The sequence below is a fragment of the Cercospora beticola genome, chromosome 4 (assembly GCF_033473495.1).
Source record: "Cercospora beticola chromosome 4, complete sequence".
Lineage (NCBI taxonomy): Eukaryota > Fungi > Ascomycota > Dothideomycetes > Mycosphaerellales > Mycosphaerellaceae > Cercospora > Cercospora beticola.
In genome coordinates, this window is record NC_088938.1 from 1,786,937 (window position 1) to 1,804,694 (window position 17,758).

Genomic DNA, 17,758 nt, shown 5'->3' on the forward strand with positions numbered 1-17,758 from the left:
CCTGGTGCTGTCCGTGGTCAGCATCCACAGTCGGTATCGAGACCCCGCAGCAGCTGCTTCTGTACCATTAGTACTCTGGTCATCGATGTCAAAGGCGCATGGTGCTCACGGCTTGGCGAATAATAAGCACGCTTCGACCAGGATCGAAATGTGGGCCTGCGTCAGTTATCCGCAGCTGAAATGTTGTGTAACGTGAGCTAGAGGCTGGTCTGGTCCTACTCGCTCAAACATTTTCTCCGGCCTTCGTCTAGTGCACGATCATTGTCAGCTTCAGTACCTCAGCAGAAAGAATTTCTGGTGAAATGGCAGATCCTCTTTCGATTGCCTCTGGTATTGCAGAGCTCATTACACTTGCCGACATCATCATCGAAAGAACATATCGCTATATCAAGAACAGCAAGAATGCCACCAAAGATGCACAGAGGCTACTGCTCGAGATCCAGTCTTTCTCGGGTGTACTCCACAGCTTACGCGTGCTCGAATTGCAAGTTGGCGAGCATGCTCTGCAAACGAAAATTGATCCTTTCCAGCGGCATCAATGCCATGAACTACTCGAGGAAATCAGAGACAAACTCAGTGAAGCTCCTCTATTTGCCAAGACGAAAACGCAGAAGATAGAGCGCACACTCAAGTGGCATTGGACGGCAGACCAGGCAAAGGACCTGTTCTCACAGATCGACCGCCACAGAGCATCGTTCAACCTTGTCACTTCTATGGAATCACTCGAAACCGTACTCAAACTCAGAGTTGAGCAAGGCAATGCGATGAAAGAGTTAATTGATGTCAAAGCGATTCTTCTTCGGATCAAGCTTGACCAAGAGACGAATGAGATGCTAGACTTCTTCGGCACATTCGACTCGCAAGCAAACCACGCAACGAGCGTTTCGCTTAGGTCACCCGGCACTGGCCTGTGGCTGACAAGCAGCGAGGAATTTCAAAAATGGCAGGAGGAAAGAAATAGTAAATTGTGGCTATCTGGCATACCTGGGGCCGGCAAGACCGTCTTGGCCGGATTATTGGTTCAGGAAATGCTCAACTGTCTCACACCATCGAAAGGGGGGGCATTCCATTACTGCGACTACAAGAAGGCGAAGTCGGGAAACATCCAAAATATTCTAGCCAGCATTGTTGGCCAACTAGCGATGCAGAGCTCCGCATGTACTGCAATACTTCGTGGGGTCTACAAGCCGAGCGATAAAAATGTCACCTCTAGGACACTTCCACATGTGAAAGAGCTTATGGAGTTGCTGAAGAAGATGGCATTACATTTTGGCGAAATTATGCTTGTTGTTGATGCTCTGGACGAATCTGAGGATCAGGAATACCTGAGCCGGACATTGCACGATCTTGTGAAGTCTCCCAACTGCAACATCAAACTTGCTGCGCTCAGTCGCGACGAACAAGACATTCGACAGAATATGAGCGACTTCGACCACGTTTCTATCGCGGCGAGGAGCAGTGACCTCAGAATATTTGTTGCTGCAGAGATCGAGGAAAGAAGTCGGAATAGAAAGCTGCGCATCAGATCGCCAGGTCTAGAAGACGAAATTCTGGACTGCCTGATAAATGGAGCGGATGGAATGTGAGTCTTCATTATTATCATGTGTTCAGCTGCACAACACGTCTCTTCTCATCCTAGTCTGGGCAGGAGCGTCACATAGCTGACAGTCATTAGGTTTCGATGGGTTGTATGTCAAATGGACCACCTCTGTCAGCTGCCGACCGATGCCGCCCGAAGAAAAGCATTGAAAAGTCTGCCCCCTGACTTAGAAACAACATACGAGCGTATTCTGGCACGGGTAGAGCAAGCTAACGAGCACACGAGGACTCTGGTTCGCAGAGTCCTCATGTGGCTCGTCCGAAGTCCAGATGATGAAAACAACCATGAGAAGACAAAGCATGATGGGGCTCGACTCTCCGCCGCAGCACTCTGTCAGGCCGTGTCGATCAACGTAGAAGACCGAGAGTTCGAGCACGATGCCGCTCCTGATGTTGAAGAGATACTTATATGTTGCAGCTCTCTAGTCCGCCTATCACACGATGGTCACTCCGTTGAACTGGCACATTTCACTGTGGAAGAGTATCTCCTCAACGTTACACAAGACATGGAATTTGGCAAGGGGGCCCTCCGGTTTCACACAGCTACAGCCAACGACTACAGACTTTCGACCTGCCTGACAATGTTACTAATGCGCCATTTTGATCACGCACTCATCGATGATAGCTCTATCGAGCTTCGAAGGATACAGCACCCCTTCTACCATTACGCCGCTTTGTTGTGGCCCCGCTATTACAAGGCGACTTGTGATTCAAAACCTAACAGCCTAGCTCTGGAGCTATTCTCTCTAGAATCCACGGCCAACTTCCAAACTTGGGCACAATGTTATCTATATGGAACGCACAACTACCTCAGCTCCGGGATTCTCTCTGAGAATCTGTTAATGGTCCAACCAGGGCCTCTCCACTTCGCCTGTTTATTCAGCTTTCCGTCACTCGTCACTGAGCTGATAGAACAAGAACAGGACGTCAATGGCTATAGTCTTATCGGTGTCCCATTGCACTGTGCAATGCTAGACAAATCCACCATTCTGAGCAGTCAATTCAGCCCCTTTGCGTATTTGCACATTCCCGAACCTGCAACTGAACGCTCCAAACGCGTGGTCTCCGCATTGTTGGGAGCAGGTGCGCAGAGGTCAGCTTTCTTACCCATCGAGGGCAAGGAGCTATGGTCAATGCTACGCATAGCATGCATGTCTGGCCATTTGGGCGTGTTGCTTGACCATGGGTACATGCCTGATCAGGAATCGCTCGATTCCTTGCTTGGATGTCACAATGAAGCCTGGTATCACGAGGCTACCGCTCAGCTGCAGTCACGGCATTTACAGCACATCGATGGCGACATTATCTCAAGACTTATGTCAAGATCTCGAAACGTACACAGCTCAGTCGTTGCGAAGCTTTTGCCCGATACAGGCGACACGACAGCCAAGAAATACATATCTGCTCTGCGCTACGCTGTGACAACTGATGACGTGGGCATAGTGAAAGAAATCCACAGTAGACACGATCAAGGGTTGTCATATATGCTCGCCCTGGATTTTGCCAGCCGTCGTGACGATGACGAGCAAGGTATTGCGTGCACCTTGCTGAGGCTAGCGCTGAGGGAACAAGCCTTCAAAGTGGCCAACTTCCTCATCGATCAAGGTGCAAATATTCATGAACAGGACAGACATGGCGAGACACTCTTGGACGTATGCTGTATCGTGTTCTCAGACCAACAGTCACATCAGTTGGTGGAGCACTTCTTAAAATCCGGTGTCGCCCTGCGCCCATCCAGCTTTACTTACTGTATAAGGAAACAAAAAGTGGAGTTGCTCTCCCTTATAATGGATGTGCGACCAGAACACGGCATTGGCAATGTGTGTGACGAGGACGGCGAAACTTTATGGCATCACATAGTGCGAAGCAAACACTGTGGATTAGTCGATTTGTTCAAGAAACGTGCGCCTTCGACGTTTGTGGAAAGCATGATGGTCTTCAATGCTGCTGGTGAGGCCCCGATGCACTTGACAGTGTCACTCGGCCTGGAGGCAATGTTGCGTGACCTACTGGATAAGAAGGTACCGATGCACCTGCGGACTACGAAGGGTGATACGATGCTGCACCTGGCGGCACGCTTTCTGATCGAGGGGAATAGTGGCGACAAGGAACCTATGAGGCTGCTCATAAACGCAGGGCACACAATGGAACATCCCAGTGGAAGCGGGCTTTGCCGGAATGAAGCACGACAGACCGCGTTGGACTTCCTCCTGGACGCATCTACTGACGACGAGAAACGTGATGACTGCGAAGAGGGCATCATGCTTCTTTTGCCAACGCTAAATCATGCAACGCTACTTTCGTATACGCACCGTTCTAGGACACTTTTGACCTGGGCTGCTGATCTTACGTTGGCATCCACAGTAAGATTTCTACTTGCTGCGGGGGCAGATGTAGACCAGATCGGAGAAGCTATCCGCCCGGCTGGCATGACGCCCCTGGAGTATCTTGTTGAACGATGCAGCGATGCAGTACTGCTTTCAGCCGCTCTCAAGAGTTCCTGCGCGATCCACACGCGCAGCAAAGAAGCACGGTCTCTGCTATGCATTGCATTGGAAAGCGAAGCGGCAGAAACTGACATTGAAGCAACCTGCAAAGCATTACTCGACGCAGGGTATGATCCTGACATTCGAGCCCACGTGTACCCCCGAAGACCTCCGATAGTAGCCGCAGTCTGCCGAGAACATCTATCTGTGGCCGAACTACTGATTGAGCACGGAGCGGACGTGAGTGCCTGCGACGACAACGGCTCCGACGCGCTCTTTTATGCCGTCAGAAGCAATGACTTGGACTTTGCGAGGTATCTCATCTCATCTTCGACTCACTTTATCACTAACTCGTACAATCTCGACTCGCTCGTGCAATGCAATGACACTGCACTTGGGCCTGTGGAACTGGCTGCTGGCAATGGCGATCTTGAAATGCTTGAGCTTCTGATGCCACATCGACAGGCGTATTTGACACCCGCAGATGTCTCTCCACTATGGATTGCCTGTTGGGACGGCAAGGACGAAGTCGTGGACTTTCTTTTGCTACGCGGCGAGTCACTGGATGCTGTGAATCTCCAAAATGGCTCCTCGATACTGCATGCAGCAGCACACAGCGGATCGAGGTCGCTAATCGAAAGACTCATCAATTCGGGCCATGAATTCATCATTCATGATCATTCTGATCTATCGCCCGTAGATTATGCCATGCTGGCTCGTCACGAAGTTGTTGTCGGACTGCTCGAAGAGTATGAGAGATCGCGGCGCATAGCCCAAGATCCAAGCTCTTCGCATCCAATTGGTGAATCACGCAATCGATTCCATGCAGCGGTTACCCGGGCTATCAAAGAAAATGATTTGCCCACATTACGAACATTACATGCCGAGGGCTGGGACCCTAACGATAGATATTCTTGTGGTCGCTGCACTGCACTCATGAACGCCCTGCTGGAGACCAAGGTGGAAATCGGCGAGTTTCTAATCGACCTAGGGGTCTCCCCGAACGTTCGAGGCTGTCGCAATCACGCCAAAAGGCGCACTGTGTGGGAGATTGCGGCTTCTGAGCCACCTCTTGCCCCCGTGCTTGAACGACTACTTCGGCGGCAAAAAGAGCCCCGAATGCCTAATCGCTCGCTGGTAACACGGGCTGCGGATCCCTTTCTGCTTCACATTGCATCGAGTGCTGGGAATGGGGCGGCTGTGAAGCTTCTCCTGGCTCGTGGTGCCCATGTGGATGATGTGGATGACACTCTGGCCACACCACTAATCGTCGCTGCCACTAAGGGACACGAGAAAATTTTGAGCATATTACTTGGTGCTGGGGCGACCATCAACGCGAGGAATCGCAATGCTATGACAGCATTAATATTAGCCACCTATCACGGTCACGAAGGCGTAGTAAGACAGCTGCTAACCTACGACAATATTGATCTGCATGTGCAATCTATCCACGGCCTGACGGCGCTACCGTATGCCGCGGATCGCTGTCATTTGACGATCGTGCAGTTGTTGGTTGGCCAGGGACTAAATCTTGATGACAGGAACGCAGGAGTGCCATCTGCCAGAGCACGGCTGATCACGGCAGGGACGTCTGTTGCTGCAACTTATGCACTGCAAACTCAATACCAACTGCACGACTTCAATCACTTGTTTCGCTCATCACTTGATGGCTCACGACTCATCCAGATTCTGAGGAAGTACCCGTCGAGCTTCATGCACGAGGACTTGAACACTCAAGCAGTCTTTCAGGATATTCCTATGCCCATCACTGCCCTTTACTATGCGGTAATTGAGGATCTTGGCAAGTCGGTAGTGCCGCTCTTGTCTTCTGGTGCACTCCTCAACCTCGAGGGCGGCGAAGAAGGCACCCCACTCATGGCTGCTTGTGCGCTAGGCAGACTGTCACTCGCCAAGCTCCTTATCAGGCTTGGGGCGACCGGGTACTACATCAAGGACGGCATAGTCATCAGCGCGCTCAAAGCAGCCCGTCATTTCCCAAAGATCCAACACTGGCTCCTGGTCGGCAGGTACACTGATCAGCCGAAACTCACGCACAAAAGTCTAAATATTCCAGACGAGACGACTACGAGACCAGCATCCACTCGAATCGGTTACTCTTCTTTCACACCCTGGTCGGCTTTTGATCGAAATCTGGTGTTTGAAGAGGACTGGCCAGCCTACTTGAAGAAAATTGTCCCTCCTTCGACGAGGTCGTTCATTTGTCGTATGGAAGAAGGCATCAGCACATTATTGCTGACAGATATCGAAGCGGAACGAGGCAACGTTGCAATGTTGCAACTCCGACAGTGATTTGGATGGTAGATGGTGGTGGCATGGCATGATTTTGAGCTCAGGAAAACAGTCTGAGGGTACGATGTACTTGATTCCTTTACTCTTTGGTGCAATATCTGTGATGAGTTTCATTCGATAGGTCATACAATTCTATGATTCAATCATTTATGGTTGCAATCTCATCATGCCTCATAAATTGTCCACTCGTCACTATATGCTCAACTGCCTTCTCGTTCGATGTTTTACAGTCAACTCACGTCTGGATCAGAACGCACGCTCTTCTATACGATGCCATGGGGCCATTGTGAGTCATTGCCGCAGAACACCCACCCCAGACTCAGCCCATGCCAAGAGCCAGCCATCATAAACAGACATGTAGCTCGGCTCCACCAATCAGCACGGTTCCTTAGCTCAGTTGGTTAGAGCGTGGTGCTAATAACACTACAATGTGTTCAAACGCCAAGGCCGAGTACGACAGCACCGCTCTCAATCGCCTCCAGAGCATCCTGCTAACATATATGCAGGGGTTCGACCCCCTTAGGGTGAGCAATATCGTCAACGATTGACATTCAAACTTGTACTAATAATAACCAGGACCATTATCACCATTGGTGTCCTACCACCGCGACGTAACAATCGACGGCCATCTTTTTTGCCTTTTCTGCTGAAAAATAAGTGAATAGATAGGAAGAAGAAGATTTTTTTTTGGTTGGCTTAGGTGAAAGGGTAATACTCCACAAGATGCTGTGGATGTACCATATATTTTCATATGCTGCCAATCTTTTTGAGACTTCCACGAACACAATTTGTCCGTTTGCCATCGTTTTTCGATCGATACTGCTGTCCTGCCAAGCCTCTGACCGCGACAGCCAAAACTTTTCTTCCAAGTGCGGGGCCAGCTGAAGAAGCCCCTCACTCCCACCTTTCCGAGCTCAGATTTCCCACACGCCAACACCCTTCCGACTCATCGCTGTGAGCCTTCATATTGCAACACCCCTTCTCAACGGCACCACGTGACCTCACCCGTCACCATGTCCAGCTTGTACGGCGTCCCACCAAACCACTTACCTGTTTGGCATAGTTCACTGACCTGAATTTCTCAGGCATCGTCTAACGGTTAGGACGTAGGTCTCATACTCTCAGAGTATGACCTGTCTCTTCAGAGCAGGCTCTTCTACGAAGGCATCCTAAAATCTGAGTTCGATTCTCAGGTGGGTTCTCACTCAATTGTCCGTGTCAGTTGACTTGATGCTAATGAATCTTGCAGTGCGAGCAAATCAACTACGCACTGGTTGTGGTTTAAACATGACCGAGATGTCTTGAATCAATATGTTAGGTGACGAAAAGTCATCAGCAAGCCTTTCATTTTTGCTGTTCTTTATCATCTTTGTTGTGTGTCGTCAGTTGTGTGAAATTCTTTTGTGCAGGTGATGAGATTGTAGGAGTATTGCAGCATGCCTGAGACGTTGTTGCAATTATTTGCTACGTCTGGCTGCGGCACAACGTTTTGCATACGAATTCTGCATTAGTGACAAGACTGTCTCAGCAACGAACGAACATGACTAGCCGCGTTGCATTGAAACAATGAATTGATCAAATCGGCATGATACTGAAGGGCCAAGAGATGCATATACTGTTGCGTGACTTGAGACGTTCAACTTCAAACGGAACTTCTGATTAGGACAATTGAACCTGTCGCGTGGGGCTTGTGGAGACAGATCAGATAGATCGAGAGATCGCATTGTCGTGGCGTTGAATAATGACCAACACCAACAAGTGATGCGCTCGTGTTGGTGATTCGCGTTGACAGCCATTGACGTTGGCTGTGTTCAATGGCTAACAGAGTTCGATGAGGCACAGCGAGCACAAAGCTGACTCCTGCGGCCCAGATCAGCCATTGCTTGGCAGTCGAATATTAGCACGATAGGTGCTCGGGCATTGGAAGCGTCCCGCACGCGCGAGCTTATAGACATGACATGGCGTGACATGTCCACACGTGTTGTGCTTGATTAGAGTTCTCCAGTTGGGACGCTTCCACGAGAACGAGCACTTGTCGTGTCGTGCCGTGCGTTGGGAAGAGATGGAAGATCATTGACGGCAGAGTATCGACGGAGCCCGAGCTGTCGTGCCATTCAATCGATAATGCAATGCATGTCGATAATCGTAGGTACCTGCATGCCGCATCTGAGCTGGATCTCGGAATTCCAGTAGCTGTCTTGTGACATGGGCAAGATCAAAAGTATGGCGAAAGTTTGCGTTGAGCTCACGTAAAAGTGGTATGTTCGAGCATGTGCAAATGGCCGCGTTGATGCGTCTATTCCTCACCTTGTCGCCTAGGACCTTTGACTTGGCGCGGAGCAATGGAGAGGATTTCCACGGAGAGGAAGCTGGTGCGATGCTCAAGGTCCCTGCTAGATCTACAGCGTGGATGGGGCAGCAGAGGCAGCAGAGGCAGGGCCAGAAACGCAGGTACGGCGGAGCTGCATCCACATCCAGACGTGCAGAAGTGGAGGATGCGATGGATGTGGAGACGGTGTTGGCCGAAGTCGAGGGGCACAGCGACTTCTCGCATTGCTGTTCCTGCCTTTTACCCAGACGAGCAGATACCGACGGCTGCACGCTGATGTTCGCGAGTATTCCGTGGCCACCCGTATCCGGAAAGCACATCGTCGACGCGTCCGTGGTCGATGGCTGCCTTCGACACGCACAGCAGCAAAAGAGCAAAGAACGAATAGACGTCGGAGTTGCGATGTCGAGAAGAGTATTGGTCGCACGGACACGACGCTAGTCCCGGTGCGTGGAGCCGCACGCCACTTCCTCCCCCGGGTGCGAAAAGTTTACGCAACTCTCGCCCAGGAACAGAATCCTATCATCACCACGCCGCTCGACATTGCGGTTCCATCGCGCACGACGACTCAGCGCCGCCGACATTGCTGTGCTGCGCGTGTCTCCAGCCAGGATGCCGTGGCCAGCGCCCACCACACGACACTCGAGCTGAGACAAGCGCGGCGCCGGCGGCGATTTTGCAGTGCGAACTGTTCCGCCGGAATCGTGTTTTTTGCAAATTGCGAAAAGCGATCGCAGGACGAACTCCAGCAGCGAAGATGCCTGTCGGGCCGTGCAGAAGATCCTCCACGATACCCAACCTGTCACGGCGATGATAAAGGCGAGCAGTATACGTACTCGCGGGCCAGTATTGGTGATCTTGTGCCACCCGACAGCCGCGACACGCGAAGAGCAATAGCAGCAGCAACTCTACTCGCCGCAGCGCGCACCAGTCAGCAATGCTATGTTGCACGCGCATCGACGGTCCAGCGTGCGTACAGCAACAGACTTCTCGTACGCGCTGCAGCCGTCACACTCGGAAGAGGCGCCCCAATCACGCTGCGCGAACGCGCTTCTCGCAGCGACGCAGGGATGCTGCCATCGCCGAAACGAGCTGGCGCTAGTTAGTGCTCGGCACTTTTCTCGAAGCGGGCAACTGGCCAGGAACAACAGCGGCACCACTGCACCTCACCACGCACACTGCATGAGCCCGACATGGGCCTCCTCCTACTGGCGAAAGCGCACGCTGCCACGCCGCACAGGGATGGAATATCATCACACGTTACAGCTCCAGTGGAGGCACGCCCACGGGCCCGCTGCCGCTTGGCCGGGCCCTATGCGACGCCTGAGAATGCTCCATGAGCCTTGGTAGGTCGCTTGTCGTGCCCTGTCGCGTGTCAATCGCCGCCTGTCTTCCATCCAGAGGCGCCGCCCTCACATCTACCCTATCCCCAAGTCATTCCCTACAACTGTTCCATCATTGCTGCTCCGTGTCAGTCGCCGCCCGCACTCTCTCTGTCCGCACCCTCACGCTCCTTCTCTGCCCTCGCTGTCAGCGTTCCCGCTGGTCTGCGCCATATTTCGACAAAGCCCGAGAAACAATCGAATTCGCCGCTGCACGGGAAAATCGCTTGGCCCAATGTTCCTCGCTACTGTACAATGAACACCTGAGTCGCAAGAGCTGGAATCGATCGTCAATGTTCGCCATCATTCACTCACTTCCACGAAAATAGTCATCGAGGACAACAGCATATCATCGAATACATATATAACGACACGTGCAGTTCGTGCTGAGTTCACATCGCGGCCGTGAAGGTTGCGGACAGCCATGGCTACTAGCAACTCCACGCTGCTGGGCAACTGCGTCGCACCTTTTCTAGATGCATCACGATTTTCGCCCACCGATGGATGTGAGTTGCGAGCATGCTGGGGATTGCACATGTACTGATGCTCGCTAGTCATCGATGGTCGCCTCTGCGCACGAATCGAGGGCATCAATGGCTCGCCAACATGCTGTCTGCCCTGTCCCGCCTCGGAATGGGCCTACTCAGACAACTTCGATACCTACAACACAGCAGCGGAATGGCTGAACGTCATCGGCCTCGGCCTGCTATGCTTCATGCTGATATCCTACATTATGTTGCCCGCACAGCAAACTCGAAGCCATTATCTGAGTGTGTGCCTGATCATCTCGGTCATGATGATCACGTTAGGCTTCACGGTCCCCCTCGCTGCAAAACCGGAGCAATGCTACAACGAAATCACACCAAACGACATGTATACATCGATGCCGTGTGCCTGGGGAGGAGCCTTCATTGTCGCCGGAGGTCTATCCGTGGTCATGTGGGTGCTGATCCGAGCCCTGTCCATGAACCTACAAATCTGCTGGGATATCGTGCCTGGAAGGAGATTCTTCTACGTTTCGCTGATGTTCGGCTGGGGCGTGCCAGCAGTGCTGTTTCTGCTGACCATCACCCTGACCGGAGTCAGCTTCCGATTCGGCAGCGCCTGCCATGTCAACCACGAGAATTCTATGGGCGCCTTCTGGGGGCCGCTCATGGCCATGGCTGGCATTGCTGGCATCCTACAAATTATGACCTTGGTTTACTGCGGACACGTATACATGCGGAACCTCTGGAGTGATGAATCGGCCAATGTCTCCACCGCTGCCTCTGGAGGCCTTCCATCTTACCAAGGCAGTGAGCATACCAAGACAGCTCGCGCAGTCTACAGGCGGCTGAAGAAGGTACTATGGCTCCAATGGCGCGGCATCTGCATCGTGACCATCATTCTGGTCGACCTCGTCTTCTTCACTATTGTGTTCCTGAAGATGGACACCATGCAGAACGGAGCCCGGTCCAACTACGAAAAGGTAGTGCCGTGGTTGGCATGCTTGGCGAGCAATCCAACAGACAAGAACCAGTGTCTGGATCTGGTCAACGACTTTGTTGTGGCTGAGCCCGCCGTCGCCGCAGTGCTATTCATGCTTTCCTTTGCAGCATTCGAGGTCTTCCTTCTCTTGACGAGGCCGTCTATCTTCCCGGCATGGCTCGACTTCTTCCGATCATTTGGGAGACCTAAGCAACAGCAATTTGTCACCCTCGACGCCACCCCAGACCTCACAAGGAATACGTCTCACTCTGGCTTGGTGGACCCCAAGGCTGGATATCAAAGCACGACTTATGAGATGTCCAACAAAGGACCTGACCTCAACACAGACGGGCTTGACATCAAAAGCTCCGGCGAATCGGCCTTGAGCTCGCCGGAAACTTCGTACCAGACGCCAATCCACCGTGGACAGTCACCCGCCTTCGTGACAAATGGCCCCACCTATACCAACACATACCAACGCCCAGGATACCACCGCGAAATGCCTAATGACTGGGCGAACAGTAACAATTTGTACGAGTTGTCTGACCAAGATGCGAGACATTACCAACAACCAATGACCTCCTTCTCAAGACCTGCCGCGCCTGCACGGGGCAGCTTCTCTGACCAAGGTGGGGTCTACCCACGAGGTGGATTGGGACAAAATCCTCCTAGTGAGGCTTCAGAAAGTAGAGAAAACGTCAGCAACGTCCGAGCGGCATCCAAGAATGCGCCGAAGCTCAGGCTCCATCACTACGATCGGGATAATCGGATATGAGGCTGTATGACCGAGCAACGTGAACCTGTGATGAGCAAGCTCTCGTAAGGTGATCGTGTATGAAAAATTGTGTTTACTTTGAAGCGTTTAAGCAGGCGCAAATTCGGTGTTTCTATGGATTGTACATATTCCTTACTATCAGTGTGAAGGGCGAGAAGAAGAGCAGAGGTATGGCGGGATGAGCGTTGCAGTCGTTCCTGACCAAGCAAGAGCGAGGAATTCGATCGACAATATGTGCGTGTTTGCGTGCGCAGACTTAAGCGGAGCAATCCGGCTAATCCGAGCAAAGACAGTCGAGGGGGAAAGAGTCGGAGGAGATACCCAGGTCACCGTATATCATTGAGAGACGCGATATGAGATTGAAGACTCGAGAGTCGGAGAACGTTTGACATATAATATGTCTCTCATTTATCAAAAGCCAATATTATCATTCGCGAACTTTCATCACTTCATGAGAATTGCCATAGTCTCTGATTGTCTAACACCCGCCACCCTGTGACTTCTGTAGCTGATCTCGACCAGACTGCTTCAAGTATACCAGGCGACGTGGGAGGAAATAGACGGTGCCGTAGCATGTTGAACAGCGTGACTCACCGCTAACGGTGATGAACTGGCCCCTTTCGAGAAACAAGGAAATCTGCAGAGAGCTTGCCTAGAGCCTAACAGAAATGTCCATAGCAACTTCCCATGCCTGCTGTATGGCTATGACGTTGGCCAACTCTTGGCGTTCAAACTGAGCACCATCCCATGACATTGCTGATCACTAAGCCACTCTCAACCTCAATGTCTGTCTTTTTTATTACTTGGCTCCTTTTCTCGGTGTCGGTTTTCCCAACAATGGCCCATATACCGCCGTCACGATAAATTCAAGAGCCACAATGGCGCAAGAAGCCGCTTACTCCGCATCTCTCCCTTACCATGAACCCGGCATTGTCACCATCCTCATCATCTCTTCGTTCTTGCTCCTCCTGAACTGTGTCAACTGGCTTCTTGACCGTCTTGTCTTTTGTGGTCTCATCGGGCAGATTTTCATTGGAATTGCTTGGGGAGCACCTGGATCGAAATGGCTTACTACAGAGCTGCAAGAGGTGATTGTGCAGCTGGGATATCTTGGACTATTGTGTATTGTTTATGAAGGTAAGTAAACCCCCAAATTGGCATCCACTCATACTTCAGTAATGTCTGACTCGTCGTTGTAGGCGGCATCTCAAGCAATATCCGCGCCTTGAAAGCAAACTTATTCCTCTCTTCCGCCGTTGCGCTCACTGGTCTCGCGGCGCCCATTGGTCTCTCCTTTGTGCTGTTGGGACTTCTACCAGGAACCTCGCCTGTTCAAGCTTTTGCTGCAGGAGCAGCACTATGTTCGACTTCACTGGGGACCACTTTTACTGTTCTGGCCACGAGCGGATTGACGGAAAGTCGTCTGGGCGTTGTACTCACTAGCGCGGCGATGATGGACGATGTAGTCGGGCTGGTCATGGTTCAGATCATCTCGAGCTTGGGAGAGGGATCGACATTCAGCGAAGTGACTGTCATTCGACCAGTGTTTGTGTCAATTGCTTTTGCCCTACTGATTCCGATGCTATGTCTCTTCGTGGCGAAGCCGGTTCTGCTGCATGCGAGGACTTTCCTGGCGAGACCAGAGAATGGCAAATACCAGGAGGTGCTATGCTGCCAGAAAGCTGCTTTCGTGTACCAGACCGGAGTGCTGTTGGCCATGATCACTGGAGCTACGTACGCCGGGACATCGAATCTATTCGCTGCGTATCTGGCAGGCGCATCTGTTACGTGGCTGTGCGATCAATTGGAAGAGGAAGACAACAAGATTGCCAATAGAACCGAGCATGCAGGAGACCTGGACAGATCCAACTCAACAGCCGCCAGTGCCGTGAATCACCAGGCAGCACATTCCTCTGAAGACGGCTGTTCCGGAAAAGAAGTGTATGAGAAGTTCTACATGCACGCTGTCGACCACATTCTCCGGCCATTCTTCTTTGCATCTATCGGATTCGCTATCCCAATCACAAGGCTATTCACAGGCTCTGTTGTATGGCGCGGAATCGTGTATACGATCCTCATGATCTTTGCGAAAGTCATCTGCGGAGCATGGCTGATTCGCTTTGGCTCTATGCCTCGAGCAAAGGGCGTCTCGAATAAGCTCAATTCGATATCCTCAACTCTTGGAAAATGCTTTGGTATCGTAAAGAGCGACAAGCAGACAAAACGGTCGCAGCCACTGACAGAGCCCATTCCCGCCAATGCTCGGCCACGCCCGGAGTCTGCGGTCTTGCGACAGCCTTCCAATGCTACAGCAACAGCAGAAGCATCGACAGAAATCACTGCCTCGACGCCTGTAGCCTTAGCCAACACTCCCCGCAAACGAGCGTCCCTACCCAAGCCTAAGTCTCTATACCCCAGCTCCATCCTCGGCATGGCCATGGTCTCCCGTGGCGAGATTGGTTTCCTCATCAGTTCTGTCGCGGAAAGTAGAGGAGTTTTCGGAGCCGAAAGCCAGAATTCTACCTTCCTCATCGTCACATGGGCAATTCTTCTCTGTACGTTGATTGGACCAATCACCGTAGGGCTGCTTGTCAAGAGGGTGAGAAGGTTGCAAAAGGCAGAGAGGCAGAAGGCGCGTGGTCATGGGCAGAAGGAGGATCCGTTGGGCGTGTGGGGTATTGTGCCGCAGACGTCGACAGGTGGTGGTGTGGTAAGGTGATGTTGGGGTCATAATAATCTGGTGCAGAAAGGAGTGGCGGATACATGTATAGAGATAGAAGTGGTAAATGGTAAGTGGTAAATTGAATCTATCACCCGCCGAGTTGTGCAGGACATCACCCGACTTTGTTCTATCTCTCTTTGATGCACTTTCCCCACATGCTGTCCATCATAAGGGAAAGTCTGAGCAGCTTTCGATATGCGTCGCTAATTTACTTCAATCCCGGTCTGTATGTGATGCCCTGCCCCACGATGATTCCTATCGTTGGATTTGTCAATGCATGATTGCGAACCGAAATGCAAAGCCTCTAACTTTTCTCGACTTGAGCTTCGTCGAATATTCTGTTTCTGCTAGCAGTGGCCTTCTCGTAGTCTCTAGATCTTCTGGTTTTTGAGTCTGAATGTAATTTCTGGCAGTTTGATACTCCTCCTTCTCTAGAGCTCTCCCATTTGCGCTTGTGGGAGCATGCAGATTTGCGACGAATACGGCGGTGCAGCTTTGATGAGCCATGGGGTCATTCTGCGCCAACTGGACCCATGATTCCATTTGCTTGAGATTTGTTGGTCGGATCATAAGTGATTGCAACATGTTCCGATCCCGCTATGATGAGGTTGTGCAGAGGTTTGATCTATCGCTCCTGGGGTAGAATACCGGCACTATCGGCTGGTGGTTGTGAAGCCTGGTATCTTGCTCGTGGCGAAGGACATCTGGGAACCAGAAAGTCGATCATGATAGATGAGTAACTTGGGTGTGTCCAAGACAGGTAGATGAACGCTGATGCCCTGTATCAGTCATTGATCAAAGGAAAAAGTCTCCTCATATGTCTTCTCGATTCGAAAGCCGGACGTCAAGCGCGACTTGCAATGCGAATACAGTCAGCAATATCTATATTGGCTAGTCAGTCACTGAGTCAGGCAGAGTTGCACATGGGAGTTGGACATCGCGAACGAATGCATAACACAAATCAAGCGCATCGACTTACCAACAAACTCCCCACCCCCACAACACCCAATTCCCACCCACCACTCACAACTTTCCCATACACGGCCATGGCATCCTGCTGCCTCCAGTATCGTATCGCGCCAATGACCACCACGATCAACGCAGCAGATTGTAGAATGACAGCGATTGGGATGCTTAGGACATAGAAGCCAAAGACTGGATCTGGATTTGGAGAATGCTGTAATCGCCAAAGTTGAGCGACGACAACTCCCATCATAGATAATGCAACAGAGGTACGCAGATAGCCAAGAAAGGTGCGTTCGTTTGCCAAATGGTCGCGACAGTCGACGTGGGGGACCGTAAGTTGAACATTGTGGCGCCAGAATTTCTTGAGAGGGGTGAAAGGGGATATTGAAGATATGGTGCTGGGGGTGAGAATGCGGGAGATGCGTCGCGGTGCTTCTGTTTGCTGCTCATCGTCCTGAGGGGTCTGAGCAGCGGAGGTCGAAGTCAGAGGAGGGAGTAGTTCGGTGGCTTCCCGTTCATGAGCCGGTATGCCATCTGGAATATGAGCTGGCTCTGGTTCGGGGATGGGAGGTGCATGCTTCGCGTGGTCTTGTCTCACTTCTGCCATTGTGGACTGGGCACTTTGCCTGTTGATCCTGGTGGCGATGCAGTCCAAAGACTGCAGTTATGCCCAATGACCAGCGTATAAGGTGTCAATGGCATATGGAGCTCTGAGTTCGAAAGATAGCATAAACGCAGACGGACCTACCGTTGCACAGTCCATCGTCTCACCACTGACGCAGTAGAAGTGTGCCCCACGTGACCTACAGAACCTCGTAAACCTACAATTCCAGCATGTTTTTGAGGTAGTGTTTCTCAACCATTACTGCATAGATTGTTATAATTCAAACTGTATTATAATCGCTATATATTAAGCTTGCTAAACTAAAGGTTTAGTACTACCTTTCTACTTAGTTATTATATTCTTAATAGTTTAGCTAGATTAGCTTATATACTCGCTACTAGCTTTATAGGCTCTATAAATATAGGCTATAGAGGTAGTACCTTTAACTCTACTTATTTTAATCGCTTTAGAGCCTTAATTAATTAATTAAGGTATTACTAGAGCTATCTATTAGCTACTTTATCTTCTTTAATATATTATATTTCTATTTTTACTTTAGTAGTTTATTCTTACTTAGTTATACGCTAATTAAGCTTTTCTAACTTCTGCTATTCCTTTATAATTAATTTCTATATATTAGCTAGTTTCTTAGCTTATTTCTAAGCTTTCTTCTTAGCTTATTCTACCTCTTTATTTAGCTATTATTAAGCTATAAAGTTCTTAGCTTCCTTTATTTTCTAAGAGCTATATATTATAGTACTATCTATATTTAGTTTATACTAGTTATTAATTAGGCTTTTACTCTTAGTCTTATATTTCTTCTTATTAGTAATAGTCTACTTTAAGCTATTATTTTTAGCTTTAAGTACCTAGTTCTAAGCTTATATAGTAAATTATTAAATTTAGAGGTCTAACCTATCTAGATATAGTAGAATAAAGCAAAGTAAAACTCTCTATAATAAGTAGTTAGAAAGGCTTAGATTTCTATCTACTATAAGCCTATAAAGAAATACTTTCTACTAAGAATTTCTAAAGTCTAAAGTACTACTTACCTAAAGTCTAACTATTAGATAGAGAGATATAGTATCTTTAGAATCTTATATTATAATACTCTCTCT

The 17,758-nt window shown here is 50.3% G+C and overlaps 4 protein-coding genes and 1 non-coding gene across 5 annotated transcripts; 4 read left to right on the forward strand and 1 right to left on the reverse strand.

Annotated features, from left to right (window-relative positions):
* Positions 1-302: 302 nt before the first annotated feature.
* RHO25_006349 (uncharacterized protein) lies at positions 303-6,395 on the forward strand (the record flags this gene model as incomplete). The annotated part of the gene is made up of 2 exons (XM_023597182.2): positions 303-1,582; positions 1,676-6,395. The coding sequence occupies 2 exons, from the start codon at positions 303-305 to the stop codon at positions 6,393-6,395; spliced, it is 6,000 nt and encodes a 1,999-aa protein (XP_023451775.1).
* Positions 6,396-7,479: 1,084 nt separating this feature from the next.
* Positions 7,480-7,597, forward strand: RHO25_006350. The gene has a single exon. It is a non-coding gene; the product is annotated as a tRNA-Met (tRNA).
* Positions 7,598-10,530: 2,933 nt separating this feature from the next.
* On the forward strand, positions 10,531-12,348 carry RHO25_006351 (uncharacterized protein; the record flags this gene model as incomplete). Its single annotated transcript, XM_023597183.2, has 2 exons — positions 10,531-10,612; positions 10,661-12,348. The coding sequence occupies 2 exons, from the start codon at positions 10,531-10,533 to the stop codon at positions 12,346-12,348; spliced, it is 1,770 nt and encodes a 589-aa protein (XP_023451776.1).
* An 878-nt stretch (positions 12,349-13,226) lies between these two features.
* Positions 13,227-15,067, forward strand: RHO25_006352 (uncharacterized protein; the record flags this gene model as incomplete). The annotated part of the gene is made up of 2 exons (XM_023597185.2): positions 13,227-13,485; positions 13,548-15,067. The coding sequence occupies 2 exons, from the start codon at positions 13,227-13,229 to the stop codon at positions 15,065-15,067; spliced, it is 1,779 nt and encodes a 592-aa protein (XP_023451778.1).
* Positions 15,068-15,883: 816 nt separating this feature from the next.
* On the reverse strand, positions 15,884-16,643 carry RHO25_006353 (uncharacterized protein; the record flags this gene model as incomplete). Its single annotated transcript, XM_065602773.1, has 2 exons — positions 15,884-15,952; positions 16,050-16,643. The coding sequence occupies 2 exons, from the start codon at positions 16,641-16,643 to the stop codon at positions 15,884-15,886; spliced, it is 663 nt and encodes a 220-aa protein (XP_065458845.1).
* Between the last annotated feature and the right edge of the window lie 1,115 nt (positions 16,644-17,758).